This window comes from Ahaetulla prasina, chromosome 16, assembly GCF_028640845.1.
Source record: "Ahaetulla prasina isolate Xishuangbanna chromosome 16, ASM2864084v1, whole genome shotgun sequence".
Classification (NCBI taxonomy): domain Eukaryota; kingdom Metazoa; phylum Chordata; class Lepidosauria; order Squamata; family Colubridae; genus Ahaetulla; species Ahaetulla prasina.
Genome location: NC_080554.1, coordinates 10189481 through 10211673, shown reverse-complemented (window position 1 = coordinate 10211673; position 22193 = coordinate 10189481). Strand labels below are relative to the sequence as shown.

At 45.1% G+C, this 22193-nt stretch overlaps 1 protein-coding gene across 2 annotated transcripts; it reads right to left on the bottom strand.

Annotated features, from left to right (window-relative positions):
• Nucleotides 1-1603: 1603 nt before the first annotated feature.
• ST6GALNAC6 (ST6 N-acetylgalactosaminide alpha-2,6-sialyltransferase 6) lies at nucleotides 1604-20758 on the bottom strand. 2 transcript variants are annotated; one of them, XM_058159347.1, is made up of 7 exons: nucleotides 20301-20758; nucleotides 18215-18397; nucleotides 13522-13586; nucleotides 10547-10726; nucleotides 8937-9334; nucleotides 3538-3645; nucleotides 1604-3434 (listed from the first exon to the last, which is right to left on the bottom strand). In XM_058159347.1, exons 3-7 carry the CDS (start codon nucleotides 13534-13536, stop codon nucleotides 3248-3250), a joined length of 888 nt encoding a protein of 295 aa, XP_058015330.1. In that variant the 5' UTR covers nucleotides 13537-13586; nucleotides 18215-18397; nucleotides 20301-20758; the 3' UTR covers nucleotides 1604-3247. The 2 variants fall into 2 exon arrangements, with proteins under 2 accessions (XP_058015330.1, XP_058015329.1); XM_058159346.1 differs by having other exon boundaries at nucleotides 1604-3437; nucleotides 20301-20757.
• Nucleotides 20759-22193: the final 1435 nt, after the last annotated feature.

The window sequence follows — 22193 nt, the reverse complement described above, 5'->3', positions numbered from 1 at the left end:
AAAAATGAAATAAAATAAGATCCATAGATTTGGAGAACCCCTTTGCTGGATAGGATAGGTAAAGGGGTTCTTCGCTCGCCCAGAAGCAGGTATGAAATGCCTTCAGTAACTTTTTTTTGGGGGGGGGTGTTTCCCTTTCCTGATCCCAGATGGATTGGATGACCACCGGAGAGCTATCGCTTCACTTCCTTGCTCTTTTTTTTATTATTATTATTTTAAATTTTTAAAAATCTTTTCGTAATGAGGACAGAAAAAAATAGCACCCCAATCTTTGCTCTCCTTGATGTTCCAAAATTACAACTCCCATCCTCCCCAGTTGGGGGGGTAGCGAGCACCGAGGGAGGTTTGGCTCGGTTGACCTCTCTCTCTAAAAAACCCCCACCTTTGGAAGGACTAAAGAGATCGAGCAAGAGGGGGGAAGATAAATAGATGGTGAGGGCTCCCCCCAACTATCATCTTCTCTGATCATGAGCGAGCTGGCTAAGGATAATGGGAGTTGGAGTCCGGAGCTCAGGAGGGCTCCCCCTCCAAGATCAAGTCTCTAAAGTTGAACAGGGCAGCGAAGAAGAACCAGAGAGAAAGGGGAAAAAAATCTCTCTTGGAGAACTTACCAACCATTAAGCAACCCATCTAGAAGCCACCTTGATGGGCTTCCATCCAACATCATCACCGGACTTCTAATTTCCCACAATGCCCCAAGTGCTTCTCTATGGCATGATGGGAAATAACAGGAACCAGAGAAAGAGAGAAGAAAATATCTCTTGGAGAGCTTACCAATGAGCTCCACGTAGAAGCAACCCTGCAAGGGGTTGAGGTGGACTTCCATCCAGCTGTGGGCTCATCTGACTTCTAATTTCCCACAATGTCCCAAGGAGCTTCTCTATGGCATGATGGGAAATTTAACACAGCAGTCCAGGAACCAGAGAGACGTGAAATAAACTTTCTTGGAGAACTTATCAGCCATCAACCATCCCACTGGAAGCAACTTTGATGGACTTTCATCCAACTGTGAGCTCATCGGACTTTTAATTTCCCATAATGCCCCAAGGCACCCCTCTATGGCATGATGGGAAATTTAATATAACAGTCCAGGAACCAAGGAGGATCTTTATTGGAGAACTTACCAACTACCAACCATCCAATTTGAAGCAACCTCAATGGACTTTCATCCAGCTGTGAGCTCACTGGACTTCTAATTTCCCACAATGCCCCAGGTGCTTCTCTATGGCATGATGGGAAATTTAATATAACAGTCCAGGAACCAGTGAGATGTGAAATAAACTATCTTGGAGAACTTATCAACCATCAACCATCCAACTAAAAGCAACCTCCATCCAACGGTGAGCTCACCGGACTTCTAATTTCCCACAATGCCCCAAGGCACTCCTGTATGGCATGATGGGAAATTTAAAACTCAGCAGTCCAGGTTCTGCTGGCCAGGCCCAGTTAGGGTGTGGAGGGTCTGCAGGATCCCGGTTTCGGCACTTGTGTGTGGGGGTCTCCTCGTTGCCACTATTCCCACTCGGGGTGCGAGAAGGTGATGTTGTAGAGATTAGCCCATCGGCCGAACACCCGTTTCTCAGTGATGAACCGATGGTTTCACCTTTGCCAATTTTGAGATTGTAGGAACTGTGATGTGATTTGGGGAGGTGGCAAATCGGAGGCCAGGGCTGTTGTGCCAGGCTGATTCCGCTGCCTTGGTGCTTGGGCCACTGGGCACCCACCTCAGAGCAGAAAAATGAAATAAAATAAGATCCATAGATTTGGAGAACCCCTTTGCTGGATAGGACAGGTAAAGGGGTTCTTCGCTCGCCCAGAAGCAGGTATGAAATGCCTTCAGTAACTTTTTTTGGGGTGTGTGTGTTTCCTTTTCCTGATCCCAGATGGATTGGATGACCACCGGAGAGCTATCGCTTCACTTCCTTGCTCTTTTTTTTATTATTATTATTTTAAATTTTTAAAAATCTTTTCGTAATGAGGACAGAAAAAAATAGCACCCCAATCTTTGCTCTCCTTGATGTTCCAAAATTACAACTCCCATCCTCCCCAGTTGGGGGGTAGCGAGCACCGAGGGAGGTTTGGCTCGGTTGACCTCTCTCTCTAAAAAACCCCCACCTTTGGAAGGACTAAAGAGATCGAGCAAGAGGGGGGAAGATAAATAGATGGTGAGGGCTCCCCCCAACTATCATCTTCTCTGATCATGAGCGAGCTGGCTAAGGATAATGGGAGTTGGAGTCCGGAGCTCAGGAGGGCTCCCCCTCCAAGATCAAGTCTCTAAAGTTGAACAGGGCAGCGAAGAAGAACCAGAGAGAAAGGGGAAAAAAATCTCTCTTGGAGAACTTACCAACCATTAAGCAACCCATCTAGAAGCCACCTTGATGGGCTTCCATCCAACATCATCACCGGACTTCTAATTTCCCACAATGCCCCAAGTGCTTCTCTATGGCATGATGGGAAATAACAGGAACCAGAGAAAGAGAGAAGAAAATATCTCTTGGAGAGCTTACCAATGAGCTCCACGTAGAAGCAACCCTGCAAGGGGTTGAGGTGGACTTCCATCCAGCTGTGGGCTCATCTGACTTCTAATTTCCCACAATGTCCCAAGGAGCTTCTCTATGGCATGATGGGAAATTTAACACAGCAGTCCAGGAACCAGAGAGACGTGAAATAAACTTTCTTGGAGAACTTATCAGCCATCAACCATCCCACTGGAAGCAACTTTGATGGACTTTCATCCAACTGTGAGCTCATCGGACTTTTAATTTCCCATAATGCCCCAAGGCACTCCTCTATGGCATGATGGGAAATTTAATATAGCAGTCCAGGAACCAAGGAGGGGATCTTTATTGGAGAACTTACCAACTACCAACCATCCAACTTGAAGCAACCTCAATGGACTTCCATCCAGCTGTGAGCTCACTGGACTTCTAATTTCCCACAATGCCCCAGGTGCTTCTCTATGGCATGATGGGAAATTTAACATAGCAGTCCAGGAACCAGTGAGATGTGAAATAAACTATCTTGGAGAACTTATCAACCATCAACCATCCAACTAAAAGCAACCTCCATCCAACGGTGAGCTCACCGGACTTCTAATTTCCCACAATGCCCCAAGGCACTCCTGTATGGCATGATGGGAAATTTAAAACTCAGCAGTCCAGGTTCTGCTGGCCAGGCCCAGTTAGGGTGTGGAGGGTCTGCAGGATCCCGGTTTCGGCACTTGTGTGTGGGGGTCTCCTCGTTGCCACTATTCCCACTCGGGGTGCGAGAAGGTGATGTTGTAGAGATTAGCCCATCGGCCGAACACCCGTTTCTCAGTGATGAACCGATGGTGGTTCCCTTTGTGGCTGCGTTCGTTGTGGATGTAGGTGGTGCATTCGTCGGGCCCTTTGGGTTCGTAATAGTGGTAGGGAAGCCGGTGGGGAGGGGTCTTACTGCTAGGAGGAGAAAAGACAGGTGAGGTCGAGAAAGGGGACCTCCCACCCCGCTCCCCGCCCGCCACCAGCCTTGAAAGCCAGGCGAGCGGCTACTACTTACTTGCAGTAGCTGGGAGGCACCATACCGTAAACATGGAGTTTGTCGCACAATTCCACCGCGATCACCATGGTAAACCATCCGGTGCTCAGCCAGGACCGGGAAGTCTGCCTAGGGAGGGCGGAGAACAACAGAAACAGAAATAAAGTGTTTCTGAAGTTTTATTTATTTATTTATTTGTCAATCATATATAAGATAACAGGTAAAAGTATAAACATAATTTGGATACGTGAAAAGAGTAAGTAAAAAGGAACAGAACAGGGATAAAAAAGGAATAGAACAGGGACGGTAGGCACACAGTGTCAGTTTTGGAAGGCAATTTTCTTTTTGCTTCTTAACTGCCACCTATCTTAGCTGGGGAAGTTGGGAGGGGGTTGTTGTTGGAGCGATAGAAAGTTAGTCATAACAACATTCCATATTCAAGGACTTTTGCCTGCGTCTGATGTAGACTGCCTGAAGATTGTATCCAGTTGAGTGTGAAGAGTTGATTGGACAATGTGATGAACTAGTGGGTATGGGGCAGGGCTGTGAACTCTCAACTGGGTGTGGAAAACCTGGAAGCTTTCAGTTTCGGGTTTTCCCAGCTGTGCCAACATGACATCTCTAATAAATTGGAACTTTGAGGAACCTTAAGCCTCAGAGCTTTATTTCTTTTTTTTTTTTTATCCAAAAAGTTTTTATTGGTCAAAAAAGGTTTATACAAATACATATCAGGTATGGTAAATTTTCATTTTTCTTATACAAGATAAGAATTTTACTCAAAATTTTAAACACATACAACAGCCATATGGCAAGCAGGTGATACGAAGTAGCTAAGTTTATCAATCTTACATACGCAATAAAGAAGGGTCAAGAATAATCAGAATATCATACAAAGGAGAATAAGGAAAACCAACACAATACCAAATATCATTGTCACTTCCTAGTTTTGGATCTCAGAACTCTGGGTTCAGCCTGACCCAACTCCAGGGCGCAACAGCGGCAGCCGCCTCCTCCCATGGTCTATAACCTCCCTTCTTCAACTCCTGGGTCATCTAATTCCAGGAGGGCTTTGTGTTCCTCCACGAGGCCGCAGCCTCCGCAATTGTACTAATTTTTTTCGTAATGCCCTCCCGGAAAATCATCAATCCCTCTGGCATCAGCCATCTGAAGCCTACTCCCTTCTGGTACAATTTGCTTGACAAAAAGTAATATTTCTTTCTCATTTCACGTACCTGTCTGGGAATCTGCCTCAGAATGGCTATCTCCCTGCCCCTATAAGTCAGTGCCCCACTCCTATGTTTTCTAAGAATTTCATCTCGTCTCTCTTCTCACAAATTTGACATGAACCTCTCTAGGAACTGCATGCGTGCGTGCATATTTTGAATTAACTCTATAAGCTCGATCCACATCCCAATTCATAAAGTCAACACCTCTCCCAAGAAATTCTCCCAACAGTTTAGTCACAACATCTCTCAAGTCTTCTTGGTCCACTTCTTCCAGATTTTGAAACCTAAGGAAATAAGACATTTTATCCATCTGTAGTCCAAGCACAGCATTGCCTGTCGTCTCCTCTCTTTCTGCACTGCCGCATCTCTCCTCAGACCTTCCACTTTCTGCTTGTTTTCTGCTGAGACTTGTTGAGTGTCCTTTAAAATCCTTTTGGATAGTCACAATTTCTGCTCTTATTTCATCAGTTTCTTGTCCATATTAGATAACTTTTCCAAAATTCTCTCCATTTCTCCAGCAGTTGGTCTCTGACCTTTGCCATTTAAAAATTTTTAAAATCCTCAGGCAAGCACAGTATCCTTGTAATTTCCTCCGGATCCACCAGGGGCACTCACAGGAGCAACGAGTCCAGAGTACAGTTAGTCAACCAGGAAGCCGAAGGAAGTGATGTCATCAAGATTCTCATAGTGAAGGCGGAAGCTGGATGCCACCATTGTTCCCCAGAGGAGGGGGCCTCAAACCCTCCCTCCTAAATTCTCCATCACCTCTTCTCTCCAGAGCTCCACAAAACCGGTAATCTTGTTATTTTAAGTTCTCCTCTCTCCAAAGTGATTCGTGCTCCTTCCAGTCGCAGGGGAGAAACCCCCGCACTCGGAGCACTCCACTCACATTGCCGATATCTCCTTCCTTCTCCCTTCCTCAATTCTTCTCCGTTCCTGTTCGCCACCAGGCTGCTGCAATTATAAATCCAAAGCCCGGTGTCACGGGCACAGCGCCCAGGCGACGACCAAAATAATGGCGCGGCCTGAGGCCTCCGAACCCCTCCGAGCCTGGGGCGCCAGCATGTCCCCCAGTCCTGTATGTCGGCTGGGAGACCCCTGGCGAGCCGTCCGTGCGGCAGGTGTCCTTTTCGGAACACCTGGCCCCTAAGGGCCTCGGAGGCGGCCGGATTCGGACACTGGAGGCAGGAGAGGCACCTCCAGATGTCCGTTGCCGCCGGATACCGGAAGTCGTCTCCCCTCAGAGCTTTATTTCGTTGGGGGTGTTCCTTGGAACCCAACAGTAGACAGTTCAAGCTTAAAGTTTTGGGGGTTTGGGGAAGAAACCACAGAGTCAGGTAGTGCATTCCAGGTGTTGACCACTCTGTTGCTGAAGTCGTATTTTCAGTTTACCTTAAGTTTGTATCTTTTATTTGCTCGTGTATTGGTGTGGTTGAAGCGGAAGTAGTCATTGACAGGTAGGACATTGTGGTAGATAATTTTATGTACTATGCTTAGGTCAGACTGAAGTCGGCGTAGTTCTAAGTTGTCTAAGCCCAAAATCTGGAGTCTGGTGGCATAAGGTATTTTGTTGCGAGCAGAAGAGTGGAGGACTCTTCTTGTGAAATATCTCTGGACTCTCTTGATTGTATTAATGTCCGATATGCAGTGCGGGTTCCAGACAGATGAGCTGTATTCAAGGATTGGTCTAGCAAATGTTTTGTATGCTCTAGTTAGTAGTACAATATTACCAGAGAAGAAGCTACGCAACATTAGGTTAACAACTCTTAGTGCCTTTTTGGCAATGTTGTTACAGTGGGCTTTGGCACTTTGATCTTTAGAAATGAGTACTCCAAGGTCCTTGATCAAAGGTCCAAGGTCGTCTATAAGATCATGTCCATCTAATTTGTATTGTATGTTTTGATTTTTTTTGCCAATGTGCAAGACAAAGCATTTGTTGGTTGAGATTTGAATTGCCACTTGTTAGACCAATCTGACACATTCGATTTCCAACCGAAAAAGAAAGAAAATATTTTTGAAGTTTACAACCGAAAAAGAAAAAATATTTCTGAAATTTCCTTTTAGGGAAGGATGAAACAAAGAGGCTTTTGTTGGTTATCGCCAATGCGCAATATGGCTTGTCGGCAGTTTAAGGATGTGTGGACTACACCTCCCAGAATTCCCCTGGGCTGACTTAGAGACCATCCATTTGGGCCACTTAATGGTCGTCCTTGACTTACAACAGCGTGTTCAGTGACCATTTGCAGTTACAACGGCACTGAAAAAAAGGGACTTATGACTGTTTTTCACACTTACAACGCAATATCTCCATGGTCACATGATCGAAATTCAGAGGTTTGGCAACTGACTCATATTTATGACGGAGGCAGTAGTTCCGCGGTTGTGTGAGCCTCCTTTTTGCAACTTTCCGACTTAAATAGGGAAGTTTCCTGCAGTGATCCACTTAATAATTGTGGAAAGCAAGGCTATAAAATGCGGCGAAACTCACTTAAAAAATGTTTCACTGAGCAACAAAACTTTTGGGCTCAATTGTGGTCATAAGTCGAGGACTGCCTGTGTTTCAAAGTTTCCTAATCCATCTGTCCTCAAACCTTCTCCAGAGTAGCACACAATTCCCTCAAAAAGGATAATATTAGGGCATGTTAACTCTTTATATCCTGAGAAACTTAAAACAAAATGATATCACAAATTGGCCACCGAACCCAATTTATAAACATTCAGAAATATATGAATTAAAAATTGGTTCCAATTGGACTTGTAAGGATATAAAGGCCTTTTGGATAAAAATTTGGTGGATTTTACAAAATGTTTTGAAAAAGAAGATAAAGTTCCTGCCGCAATTTTTTCTGTTGGGAATTATTACGGACTGTACAGTAATTGAGACTAAATTGATTTTAAATCTAATAACAGCAGCAAGATTACTAATAGGACAGTACTGGAAGAAAAAAGAAGTACCTAGAATAGAAGAATGGATATTGAAAGTTGCCAATTTGGCTGAGATGGCAGAAATCTCAGCCTTTTTGAAAGACAATACGCAAGAAAGATACTTAAAGGAATGGGAAAAATGGATTGACTATATTCAAAGTAGATATCAGACTAAGAGCTCTCAGACTGCCTTTGAATGATTATGATGTATTATTTTTGATTGTTTTCGGGGGAAGTTAGGAATTGATGATTGTAGGGGTATAACTAAGTTGGGACGAAAATTTTTTAGCATATGTTTGTTTTATTTTTAACTATACCTTGTGCTCATTCCGGAAAGTCGGGGGGGGGAGGGGGGGTTGTGAAGGGAGGGGGAGGGGGGGGAAAGGGGGGAAAAAAATGTTGTAAAACTTTTTGAATAATAAAAAACAATTGGTTCCAATTTGGCTTAATTGATTCTAGAGGACTCTCGCTAAGGTTTAGCTCGCTAATTTTTCTGGGAACTCTTTCGACCAAAGATTGCAGGAAGATTGCAAAAGAACAAACATTGTTCTTGAGTTAAATTCTGCCTTGATTGCGGCTGATATGTTTTTGAACCCCTAAAAAGGTTCTCTCTCTCTCTCTCTTGTGGTGAGGAGTTCCACAGGTTCTCGGTGTTCTGACCTGGGCTTCCCCAAACCACGATGCAGATTCCTTGTCCCGACAAAAACCCCTTTTATTTAATTCACAGTTGAATTCCTTTCCAGCAAAGTCTTTCCTCTCCCACAGCCTTTCAAGATAGTTTTCAATTACCGACCTTTATCAGGCTTGGAGAGTGGCCAGGCCGATATCTTTCAGCCGCTGCAATGCTTGGCAAGAATGCAGGAATGAACGAATTGTCTCCTGCAAACTCCACTCCCCTTTCGCTCCTCTTTTATTCCCTCTGGGAGGGGCCATTCATCATCCACCTCTGGCTTTACTCCCAAGTCGACCCTTGTTCTTTAGCTGTTCCCTTTGTCTGGCAACTCTGAGAATGCGCACACTGGGAACAGGCTCCAGCTGTTTGTCTGCCTCACTGATGTCTGCCTCCAAAGGCAGCTGATAACTGTCAGACGGCCCTGGCCCCCTCTCTGCCTCCAACGCAGAGGCTTCCCCAGACTCCAGGACTGGCCCAACCTCCTCACTGGCCGAATCTGCTACCAGCTCCACTGGCTGCTGGCGGGCCACAACACTCAGTTCAGGATGCAAAAAAAAACAACACCCCCTGCCTTCCTCCCATCCTGACAGACTCACCTGTCCTTGCCCGTCTCTTTTCGGAACAATTCGTCAAACTGTTGCATGCGCTTTGGGGAAACCACGAAGGCCGTCATGTTGGGGAAACTGAGGCTGACCCGTTCGATGAGTTTGATGATGCTCTTCTGCATCTTGAGCGGGGGCCCCCAGAAAATCAAGATGTTCTCGGGGGTCTTGTTGACGAATTCCTGGGGCCTCTTCAGGACACGGAAGGCGCTGGAGTGAGCCACGACGCGGAAGGTGGTCTTGTTCCCCACGTCTTCCGAGAAGCCCGTGGTGGGCGCGTCGTTCATGCGAATGGTGCATTCGGACTGGTCGATGGTTTTGCCCAGTTTGCTGCCCAGGAGGTGACTGGAACTGGTGATGAGGGCACACTGGTTGCAGTGCTGAACCAAGGGCTGGGGTAGAAAGCAAGTCAATTGGAGCAACGGGAGAAGCCGGTTTAATAATAATAACAGAGTTGGAAGGGACCTTGGAGGTCTTCTAGTCCAACCCCCTGCCCAGGCAGGAAACCCTACAGCATTTCAGACAAATGGTTATCCAACCTTTTCTTAAAAATTTCCAGTGTTGGAGCATTCAGTGTTGGAGGAGATGAGGAGGAGGAGAAAGCGGAGAAGGAGGAGGAGGAGATGGAAGAAAACGAGGAGAAAGAGGAACAGGCCTAAGTGCATTTTAATTAATTAATTTATTATAATTTTAAAGGGTTTTATCGGTCTAGGACCGTTTTAGTGAATTGGCCTATTAAATATTTCATTTTAAATTTTAAATCTGTTATTTATATTTGTATTTTTTATTGTTTTAATATGGCTGTAAACCACCCTGAGTCCTTCGGGAGAAGGGCGGTATAGAAATTAAATTATAAATAAATAAATAAATTAACAGGAGAAAGATGAGCAGGAGGAGAAGCAGAAAGAAGAGAAGGAGAAGATGGAGGGAAACAAGGAGAAGGAGAAAGAGGAGAAGGAGGAGAAGGAGAAAAAGGAAGAGAAGATGGAGGAAAACAAGGAGAAAGAAGAAGGAGAAAGCGGAGGAGGAGAAAGAGGAGGAGGAGGAGAAGATGGAGGGAAATGAGGAGGAGGAGAAAGAGGAGAAGGAGAAAGAGGAGAAGGAGAAGATGGAGGGAAACAAGGAGAAGGAAAAAGAGGAGAAGGAGAAAGAGAAGGAGGAGAAAGAGGAACAGGAGGAGAAGCAGAAAGAAGAGAAAGAGAAGGAGGGAAACAAGGATGAGAAAGAGAAGGAGAAGGAGAAAGAGAAGGAGAAGATGGAAGAAAACGAGGAGAAAGAGGAGGATGAGAAGTAATTTAGCCCTTTGACCCCTTCAAAATCCAGATTTTGGAAGCCCCTTTCTGAAAAACTACCCTGTAATAGAAAAACCGCCATCCTTGCCCGTAGAAACCCAGAACCTGGACAAACTCACCGAGCTGCGCACCTTGATGCACCTTGTGCAAGAAAGCCCTCGGTCTTGGCTAGAACCTGGCAGCCCCTCCTAAAGCCGACCAGCCAGAGAGGGCCCCTTGCCCACGATGCCAGCCCCCCAAAAGGAGACTCCCTCCCTCCCCCCTTCCCTTCCCTCCCCACCCACCCACCCACCCAGCATCCCTCCCCCTTACCTTCCCTCCGGGGACAGGCAGGTATTCGCCTTTCACCCCCCAGTTCTTGAGGCTGGAGGGCAGCGGGGTCTTGGCCTGCAAAGCGGTGTAACGGAGCCCTTCGTTCCGGCTGTTGGAATTGTAAATGATCAGCAGCATAAACAAGGCGAAGAGGATCACCAGGACGACGGCGTGTGGGCTCTGCAGGTGGGAGGGCACAGAAGCGGGAAAAGGGGACCACCGGGTGATCACGAAGGTCAGCCAGGATAGCCGAGCACCTGAGAAAACCTGTCGCAATTTCTCCCCTCCCCTCTCACCACCCCCTCCCTCTTTGCAATTTTTTTTTTATTCAAAAAGTTTTACAACAAAATTCCCCCCCCCTTTTTTCCCCCACCCCCCTCCCTTCACTAATCTCCTCCCCCCTCCCCCCTGACTTCCCCGAAGAAGCACAAGGTATAATTAAAAATAAAACAAACATATGCTAAGAAAATTTTCCCCCAAAACTATTATACCAATTTTCCCTCTCTAGCTCTGACTTCCTCCTAACATAACCAAAATCCTTCAGGAGAAAAAAATAAAATAAAATTAACAATTAACAGTAACAAAATATATAAATCAACAGAACAAATTAATCCTAAAGTATTTAAAACCAACTAAAGCATAAAAATCCAATCCAATTCAAAGAATATTTCCTTTATAGCTTCTGTAACCATATAATTTTTCCCCCAGGTCTTTCTTACATAAACTCTTTCAAAAATATTCTATTTAAAATACAATACAACACCTTATAAGATTTCAATACCAAAAATTACAGTAGCTATTCAAATTTAGTCCTTCCTCGTCAAAATCCAGTATAAATCCAATATAAATCCAAATACCTAGTTTTTTATGATAGATATAAAACATATAATCAACCCATTTCTTCCAGATCTTCTTTGCAATTTTTTATTTGAATTCTGCAAATTTTTTCCTTCCCCCTTTCCAGTTTGCCATTTTTTATTTGAAGTTTGCACTATTTTTCCCTTCCCCCATCCTCTTTGCCATTTTTTATTTGAATTCTGCAAATTTTTTCCTTCCCCCTTCCAGTTTGCCATTTTTTATTTGAAGTTTGCACTATTTTTTCCTCCCCCCCCCTTCCTCTTTGCAAATTTTTATTTGAAGTTTGCAAATTTTTTTCCTTCCTCTTTGCAATTTCTTTTATTTGACGTTTGCAAAGATTTTGCATATTCTGCTTGAACGATGCAAGGTGTCCTGGTCTGCCTAGCCCAGGGGTCAGCAATCTGTGGCTCTGGAGCCGCCCTGTGGCTCTTTCACCCCTCTGTTGTGGCTCCCTGTCACTCAAAATATGCGTCACAACCGCCAATGTGCGGCACGCGATTTATTGAGCTTTTCAACCCCTGGTAGGCCAACCATGGATAAATCCAAGAAAAGAAAAGTTCCAGGAGAAAACAGAACGTTTAATTCAACTACATATGCTCGTTTTGTGGCCGCTCAAGAAATAGTTGGGCATGGGAGGAGTTTTGTGGCTCCTGGTGTTTTGTTTTTTTCTGTGGGAAACGGGTCCAAATGGCTCTTTGGGTGTTTAAGGTTGCCGACCCCTGGCCTAGCCCTTTTGGGCTTCTTCTTAGCCTTTTTTTTTTTGCAAAGACTGCTTGGCTTATAAATAAAACATTCTCCCTGTGTTTTTTTTTTAATTTGCATTTATATCCCGCTCTTCTCCGAAGACTCAGGGCGGCTTACGATGTGTTAAGCAATAGTCTTCATCCATTTGTATATTTATATACAAAGTCAACTTATTGCCCCCAACAATCTGGGTCCTCATTTTACCTACCTTATAAAGGATGGAAGGCTGAGTCAACCTTGGGCCTGGTGGGACTTGAACCTGCAGTAATTGCAGGCAGCTGCTAATAACAGACTGTCTTACCAGTCTGAGCCACAGAGGCCCCTACGTGTTGATACGGCCAGACTTAGATGACCAATCGATGGAAGGTTTGCGTTTTTAAAAACAGCAACCAACCACAATAATAACAATAACAACAGGACCAAAGTTTATTTCTTTCCAGAAGGGGTAAAAACAAACAGAGAGAGAGAGAGAGAGAGAGAAAGGAGACTGAAATTCACACGAAATGAACCAGGCCTTTCATCCCAAGGCTTAGGAACAAAACTATACAGGGAGGGGTTTTCTAAGCCCCGTAGCCTGTCCATTTCCCTGGACTACAAGACCCATAAACAACGGGCAGAACAACCCTCCCCCTTCGCTGCCCTGCAGGCTGAGATCAGGGCTGGAAAAAAAACCTTGCAACGGTTAAAATCTGGAAGAGAACGTATTGCAACAGAGGAGTTAAATTTTTTTGCAGGAAAATGGACCCGTTTTGCCCTAGGCAGATGGAAATCCACCCCCATTGTTTAAATTCTGGGGAGGCCCTTGCTAAAAGTCTCACCTTCCAAGAAAAGCTGATGGGGGCTAGGGTCCTTTGCCCCATTTTGGCCTTGCCAATGCACTTCATGGTTCTCTATTCTTGTTTTTGCATTTCTCTCTCTCTCTCCTCATCCTCCCGCCTCCCCCATCCTTCTCTGTCCCTCCCCTTTCTCTCTCTCTCTCTCCAAAGGAGCTGGACTCCAAGTCCCATCAGCCACAGCCCTGGAAAGTGGTGGGGGGAGGAGGAATTGGCTATTAGGAATCTTCTAGGCCTGAATTTGGGTGGGTGGGGGAAGGAGTTATCCTTTTCTTCTCTTTCCAAGGAGCAAACTCAATGGAGGAACCTGGATTTGCAGTCGATTCCGGTCTCAGTTGTTGGCCGTAAGTCGAGGACGACTTGTAGCCTTCAGCCAGATGCGTTTTGCAAACGATGGCAATGGGAAAGAGGGGAAGGGAAAAAAAGAAAAGAATCGTCCCCCAGGTTTGCACCATTGTTCCCGTTGAAACGGCGCATCCAGGAACGGGGTGGATGGGTGGGAGGAATGGATCGGAATACGTTCTTCTCAAAAATTCCTACCTGGTGGTTCTTCATCGTGGTATCCGACGTTTAGGTGGGGAATTCAGTCACTGTAACTTGAGCACCTGCATTGAAGTTAAAGGCAGAAAGTCAGTTCAAGAGCACCAGGGTTGTATTCAAACCTTGGATCCCCTCTATCATTCATTCATTCGTTCTATCACTCTAACCACTCTATTTCTATCATCAGGAGGCTCCAGCTAGTCCAGAATGCGGCCGCGCGGGTGATAGAGGGAGCACCTCGTTGCTCCCATATAACACCCTTCCTGCACGGCCTGCACTGGCTGCCGGTAGCCTTCTGGGTGTAATTCAAGGTGCTGGTTTTCACCTTTAAAGCACTCCATGGCTTAGGACCGGGCTGTTTACGAGACTGCCTTCTGCCCCCGATAGCCTCCCAACGACCTGTGCGCTCCCATAGGGTGGGTCTTCTCAGGGTGCCGTCGACCAAGCAATGTCGGTTGGCGGCCCCGAGGGGGAGAGCCTTCTCTGTGGCGGCACCGGCCCTTTGGAATGAGCTGCCTCCGGGGTTGCGCCAACTCCCCGACCTCCGGACCTTCAAACGTGAGCTGAAGACTTTATTATTTCATCGTGCGGGACTGGCCTACGCGTAATTTTAAATTGTAATTTTAAATGGGTTTTATGGTGGTCTATGATTCGTTTTAGTTTGATTCGACCTATTAAAATATTTGTTTTTAATTCTGTTTTAAACTTGCTGTTTGTATTTTGTGTTTTTAAATATGGCTGTAAACCGCCCTGAGTCCTTCAGGAGAAGGGCGGTATAGAAATTAAATTATAAATAAAAATAAAATAAATAAATAAATAAAATCTATGTATCTCTATCATCTACCTGTCTGTCTGTCTATCTATTATCTACCTACCTACCTACCCATCCATCAAAATGTCAAAATGTTATATAAGAACACCAGCAATCCAAGTGCGATGCCCAGTTGGCCTCGGTTGGGGTGCACCAAACCTGTGCACTGTCACCACTCCTGTTTATATGTGTCATGGATACCGCCATCCATGACCTGCAGCAGAACACACCTTGGACTATGCTCTATGCGGATGATGTTCTGCTCGCTTCCACCACCAGAGGTGAAGGACAGCAGCGAGTTCAATCATGGAATCATTGCCTCAACCATTTCGGACTCCGCGTCAACATCAAGAAAACTGAGTACTTAGAGACTGTCACCACCCCTGGAACCAGCGGTGGGATTCAAATAATTTAACAACTCTCTGCCCTAATGATTTCTTCCAACAACCAGCTCACCAAACTGCTCAGAAAGTTAACAGCCGGTTCTCCCGAACTGCCTGGAACCCTTCGAATCAATGGAGAAAAGCTAAAGCAAGCGGACATTTTTCGGTATCTGGGATCCCACCTCCAAGGCAATGGCAAGGTGTGTCGTGTCCCACCCACCCCCTCCGACGAACGAGTCAAGGAAGTCTGTAACAAACTTGGCAACAAAGCCTCTGCAGCTTGCCAAGTTCCTTCGAGGTCTATCAGGGCAGGCAGGAGTCCAAGTTGTGACTTCAGTGATAGGGTCCGGTATCAGCAAACTCGATAAGACTTTGCTTGACTCAAGGTTGGAATGCCAAAAGCAGGTCCTTTATATAGGCTGTGGGGTGTGGTTCCATGACTTAGCATTTATCCAGGCCTGCCCCTCCCTTCCTTCTGCTGGCGTCGCCTCTCAGATCTCTGGAAGCGAGGATCCTCCCACTTTGAATTGTCTTCAGCTGGATCTGCTGTCTGGGAAAGGGAGGGGTCAGAAGGTGTAGGCCCGAGCAATTCCAACACCTGGCTGGCTTCCTGCTCTGACGGCTGAGCCAAAGGAACACACGCTGTATGAGTGAAATTTATTGGGCTACTCTTTTCACTCCTGGAATCATCTCGGGCATGGCGCCAGGGCCAGGGGCTGGAGGCATGACAAGCCATTCATCTTCATTATCAGATTCGGAGTCTGATAACAGGCCCAGTTGGAGACCGGAGGGGCCCTCCGGAGGGGCCCAGCTGAGGAGAGGAGGGAGGATGAGTCACAACAAGGTGCGAGCAAGGGTGAAGGCAGCCTGGATGCACTCGCCAGTGTGTTATGGGACAGACAAAGGCCAACCCGTCTTAAATCCAAGATTTATGAGACAACCATCCGCCCCGTCGTGTATGGCGGTGAATGCTGGGCAGCAACAACCGGGACCGAAAGCTATCTCCATGCCATGGAAATACGAAGGCTCCGTTGGACATCGGGCACCTCCCTTCTTGACCACGTCACAAAATGACACCGTTCGACAACATTTCGGTGTGGCACCAATTACAGAGGCAATGAGAGAAGGCCGACTCCGCTGGTATGGACACGCCGAGAGAGCTGCACCTCCCCACCAAGACTGCCTACCAACTAGAAGTCAATGGCTGGCGACTTTGCGGGCATTCAAAACAAAGATGGCAAGACACCGTCAACAAAGACATGCAAGCTGCAGGCTTGCGCCCCGGAGATGCAGCTGACTGCACAAGAAGAAGAAGAAGAAGGAGAAGATGGAGGGGAACGAGGAGAAAGAGGAGGAGGAGAAGGAGAAGAAGAGGAGGAGGAGGAGGAAGAAGAAAGAGGAGGAAGAAGGAGAAGGAGAAGGAGAAGAAGAGGAGAAGGAGGAGGAAAAAGAAGAGGAGGAAGAGAAGGAGAAGGAGACGAGGAGGAAGAGGAAGAAGGAGGACGAGGATGAGGAGGATGAGAAGAAGAGGAGGGGGAGAGGAAGAGGAAGAGAAATAAAAAGAGGAGAAGGAAGAAGAAGAGGAGGAGGAGAAAGAAAAAGAGGAGGAGGAGGAGAAGAAAAAGAGGAGGAGGAAGAAGGAGGAGGAGGACGACGACGACAAGAAGAAGAATAAGAGGAGGAGGAGGAGAAGAAGTAGTAGTAGTTATTTAAGGTATTTTGCATTTATGATGAGCTTAAGCACTCCACAAAACAACATTCCAGGTAAACCATTTCTGTAACTGTTCGGTCTTATAAGCATCTCTTGGAAGCTCCCAATCTGGCAGCTCCCACAAGCTTCTCATTGTCTTTCAGCTTTAAATAAATTACACCATCTAAATCAACCTTTCCCAGCGAATATTATTTCTAAGGCCATGGGAGTTCTGGATGAGTCAGGGCTAACTAAGCGTACGGAGGCACCGTCTCGCAGCACAACGCACCAAGTTACGATCTAAAACTCAGGAAAAAACCCCCACATACTTTTTAATCCAAAAGTACCTAAAAGTTTGGCATCTCCATCCAGAAACTGGCTTATTTTTTTCCCCCCCCCTTTCTTGTTTTCTGCCTCAAATGGAGGCAGATCTTTTTTCTGTTTGAGAACCACTCCCGGACAGCCACTGGAAAAATCAACTAATTTTCCATAAAAGGAGGAAAGGAGGGAGGGAGGGAGGCAGGGAGGAGAAAGTCCAAGGCACAGAATAATCTTATCTGCTTAGATTAACATTCTTGTCTCTCTTGTTTCTCTGTGTAATCTCAGTCTCTTCTGTACATCTGCGTATGGTTTGCCAACTGCACAGTGGCAAGATAGGACAGAGTTCCAGAGGGTCAACGTCATTGCCCAGAGGATCCTTGGTTGCCCTCTCCCCTTTTTGGAAGAGCTTGATAGCTCCCGCTGCCTTAAGAAAGTTCAAAACATTTTTAAAGATCCATCTCATCCTGGGCACCACTTTTTTTTTTTTGAACTATTACCGTCTGGCAGCCGGTACAGGATAATAAAAACAAGGACAAATAGGCTGAAAAACAGCTTCTATTCCAGGGCAATAACTATATTGAATTCTACTCAATATACCTGTTTCAACTCCTACCCTCAAAACGACGCTATAGAGCACTGCACACCAGAACAACTAGACACAAGAACAGTTTTTTCCCAAACGCCATCACTGTTAAACAAATAATTCCCTCAACACTGTCAAACTATTTACTAAATCTGCACTACTATTAATCTTCTCATCGTTCCCATCACCAATCTCTTTCCATTTATGACTGTATGACTGTAACTTGTTGCTGGCAATCCTTATGATTTATATTGATATATTGACTATCATTTGTGTTGTAAATGTTGTACCTTGATGAAGGTATCTTTTCTTTTATGTACACTGAGAGCATATGCACCAAGACAAATTCCTTGTGTCCAATCACACTTGGCCAATAAAAATTCTATTCTATTCTATTCTATTCTATTCTATTCTATTCTATTCTATTCTATTCTATTCTATTCTATTCTATTCTATTCTACTCTACTCTATTCTATTCTACGGTATAGTACAATATCGTGTTTTCAATTTCAGTTATATAGAATGTAAAGGATGCATGTTTGTGTTTTTAATTTCATAGTTCTAATGTACACCGAAGACAGCATTTAATTTCGTTGTACCAGGTGCAATGACACTAAACTAAACTAAACTAAACTAAACTAAACTAAACTAAACTAAACTAAACTAATCATTCTCAGTCAAACAAAAAATAAAAGTGAACTTCTTGATAAATAAATAAAGGAAGCTATCTTTCTCTATGGATTTAAGTCACAAATGGGAGAAATGAGGCTATTTCCCCAATTTTCTGCAAAGGCCAAGCTGGGTATTAATTGCAGGTGCTTTTGGAATATATTTTATATATTTAAAAGGGGAAAAAAATAATCTGGAGGAAGGTGGGGACACCCCAGCCACCTACCCCCATTTACCATGGCAGGATGTCTCCATTGAACGAAAGCAGGGGCACAGCTGGCAGGGCCTTTTCCTTCGTGTCGACGGCGCCATTTCTGACTTCTGGATCGGTCTTCCATGCGTCTGGATTTTTTTCCCCCTCTCTCTCTCTTAGCCTCACATCTCGGTTGGGAATCCAAAGAGAGAATTTGCAAGCGGAGCTGTGGAATAACCAGGATGATGCATGTCAGGAGGACCGTAAAAAGAGAGCGAGGTTGATGGTTAAGCAAAAGGAAAGAAAATAAAAGAAAAAGAAAGAAAGAAAGAAAGAAAGAGAGAGAGAGAGAAAGAAAGAAAGAAAGAAAGAAAGAAAGAAAGAAAGAAAGAAAAAGGGAGGGAGGGAGGGGAAAAAGAAAGATGGAGGGAGGGAAAGAAAGAAGGAGGGAGGGAGGAAGAGAAAGAAAAAGAAGGAAGGAAAGGAAGGAAGGAAGGAAGGAAGGAAAGGGAAAGAAAGAGAATTGAAAGGGACCTCAGAGGTCTTCTAGTCCAACCTCATACTCAAACAGGAGACCCTATACTATTCAGGGCAAGAGAGAAAGGAAGAAAGAGAAACAAAGTGAATAAAAGAAAGAGGAAGAAAGAGAGAAAGAGAGGAAAGAAAGAAAGAGAGAGGGGGAGAGAAAGAGAGAGAGAAAGAAAAAGAAAAAAGAAAGAAAGAGACAGAGAGAGAAAGAGAAAGAAAGAAAGAAAGAGGGGAAGGAAGGAAAGAAGGAAGGAAGGAAAGAGAGAGAGAGAAAATTGAAAGGGACCTTGGAGGTCTTCTAGTCCAACCTTCTGCTCAAACAGGAGACCCTATACTATTCAGGACAAAAAAGAAAGGAAAAGGAAAAAAGACAGAGAGAAAGAGAGAGAAAGAGAAAGAAAGAAAGAAAGAAAGAAAGGGGAAGGAAGGAAAGAAGGAAAGAGAGAGAGAGAGAAAATTGAAAGGGACCTTGGAGGTCTTTTAGTCCAACCTTCTCAAACAGGAGACCCTATACTATTCAGGGCAAGAGAGAAAGGAAGGAAGAGAAACAAAGTGAATAAAAGAAAGAGGAAGAAAGAGAGAAAGAACAGAAAGAAAAAGAAAGAAAGAGGGAGAGAAAGAAAGAGGAAGAGAGAGAGAGAGAAAGAAAAAGAAAGAAAGAAGGGAAGGAAGGAAGGTGTGTGTGTGCGTGTCAGGGTTCCAATAATATACACCCATTACACCAAGAGAAGGTGGGTGGAAGGAAATAAAAACAATAGAAATATAGAAATAGAAATATTACAATCTCTTCTTCCTGGTCACTTTAAGTGAACAAGAACCACATTGTGTGTGTGTGTGTGTGTGTGTGTGATCAATCAACCACTTGAAGCAGAAACTACTTCACTTAGTTCAAGAGCCAAACAAATCACGCAGGCTAAGCTTTCCAATACCCCCCCCACCCCACCCCTATTTCTCGCTGCATCCATCTTAAGCAAAGCCATTGGCTCTTTGAAGCGGAGGGAGGGCGCCCGGCCCTTAATGCCTGCCAGGAAATGCCCAGCCAGCTCTCACTGGAGGCCATCCAAAAAAAAAAACACCCAAACCCGCCAAACCCCTGCCCCAAGATCTGGAGGAAACTGGGGAGACAGGGCACGCTGCACCCCAATAATTGCGAATCGTTTCCCCGTCCTCATCCCAAAAACTGTTTCAGGCATCCAATCCAGCCAGACTCCCTCCCTTCCCTTGGCAAACCCGGGCACAACAAACCAACCCCCCCGCTTTCCCCCCCCCCCTGAATTCTGAGCATTGCAAAAAGGATGGGTTGGGGTGGGATTTGTTTTTTATTTTTATTTTGCATTTTTAAGGCTTTTTCAGCTGCCTTTTCTCCACCCATCCTTGCACACACCACTCCCAAAAAACGAATCGACTCTATCCTGACGCTTCCAATCCAAAGAGGGGAAAAAAATAAAAATAAAAATGAGACCAGGCAGTTGGATGGCCAGGATCTGTCTGGCTTCCTTCAGCAGGGGGTGGGGGGGTGGGATCCCCCCCCCCCGTCCTGACCCTCCCCACCCCAAACAAAACCCAGTCTTTTGGGCAAGGCCCTAGCTTGGTTAACTCACCCGCTGGTCCAGCCACCCGGTTCCAGGAGTTAAAAGGGCAAAGAGCAAGCTGGCATTTTTGGGAGGGTTTGGGGTTCGCGTCTCCAAGCTGGCCCCCCAAATTCCAGGAAGCGGAGATGGGGTTGGGTCTCTCTCCTCTGTGCCCCACCCCAAAATCTGGACCCCTCGTTTCTTTTTTTAACGGCAGTACGTCTCTCTCTCGGAGAAGACTGTGTAAGACTGAGCACCCAGCGAGAAAATCTGGAAGGCTGAATTTTTTCTCTGGGTCCTAGTGTATGTCTTTTTTTTCTTCCCCCACTCTTCTTCCTTCTTCTTCTTCTTCCTCCTCCTCCTCCTGCTGTGCCCTGATCCAATTTCAGCAGCTTCCAGAAAGGAAATGCCAAAGACTGCCCTTCCGAGGGATGGCAGCTGTGCCAGGGACGTGCAGAGAAGATGGGCCAGCTTGTTCCCCAGCTTTTCGGTTCTTTCCCCACTCTCCCCCCCCCCGCCCCTCTCTGCTTGGAGGAAAGGATTTCGGGGCTGACGCAGATGGGGATGGATGGATACCAAATGGTGCCAAGTGGGCAGATTAAAGTCACAAGAAGCCACATGTTGGGGTTTTTTTTCCACCCAGTAATTCAAATCCACTCTCTCTCTCTTTTTTTTTTTATTTCGAGCAAACTGGATGGGGTTACTCCACATGCTAAATCAAGATAAAACACACCCACACTCCATTTCCTCTTTGCTAATGCGAAGCAAACCTAGTATTGTGGGACTTGCAAGTCTGCAGATGTAGCTTATTTATAAAATTCATTTGCTACCTATCTCTGGGCGATCTTGAACTTTTCTGACTAATATGTCATGTGGGAAGCAACTCGGGAAATTCAACCTGCCCAAGGAGCTGTTGATTCAGTTCTACAGAGGAATTACTGAGTCTGTCATCTGCACCTCTGTAACTGTCTGGTTCGGTTCTGCAACCCAACAAGAAAGACACAGACTTCAGAGGATAATTAGAACTGCAGGAAAAAAAAACAATGGCTACCAACCTGCCTTCCATTGAGGACCTGTCTCCTGCACGAGTCAAAAAGAGGGCTGGGAAAATATTTACAGACCCCTTTCGCATCCTGGACATAAACTGTTTCAACTCCTACCCTCAAAACGACGCTATAGAGCACTGCACACCAGAACAACTAGACACAAGTACAGTTTTTCCCCGAAGGCCATCACTCTGCTAAACAAATAATTCCCTCAACACTGTCAAACTATTTACTAAATCTGCACTACTATTAATCTTCTCATCGTTCCCATCACCAATCTCTTTCCACTTATGACTGTATGACTGTAACTTTGTTGCTGGCAATCCTTATGATTTATATTGATATATTGACCATCATTTGTGTTGTAAATGTTGTACCTTGATGAACGTATCTTTTCTTTTATGTACACTAAGAGCATATGCACCAAGACAAATTCCTTGTGTGTCCAATCACACTTGGCCAATTAAAAAATTCTATTCTATTCTATTCTAAAAGAACTATTTACTAAAGCTGTATTACTATTATTCTTCTTATCCTTCCTAGTACCGATCTCTTCCCATTTATGGCTATAACCATGTTGCTTGCATCTTTACAATTTATGTTGTTTTATTTGTTTCCTAGTACGATTTGATTGCTTATTAGTAACCTACAACACTAAGTGTTGTATCTTATGATTCTTGATGAATCTATTTTACTTTTTCTTTATGTACACTGAGAGCATTTGCACCAAAGACAAATTCCTTGTGTGTCCAATTACACTTGGCCAATAAAGAACTTGATTATTCTATTCTACTCTACTCTACTCTACTCTACTCTACTCTACTCTACTCTACTCTACTCTACTCTACTCTACTCTATTCTATTCTATTCTATTCTA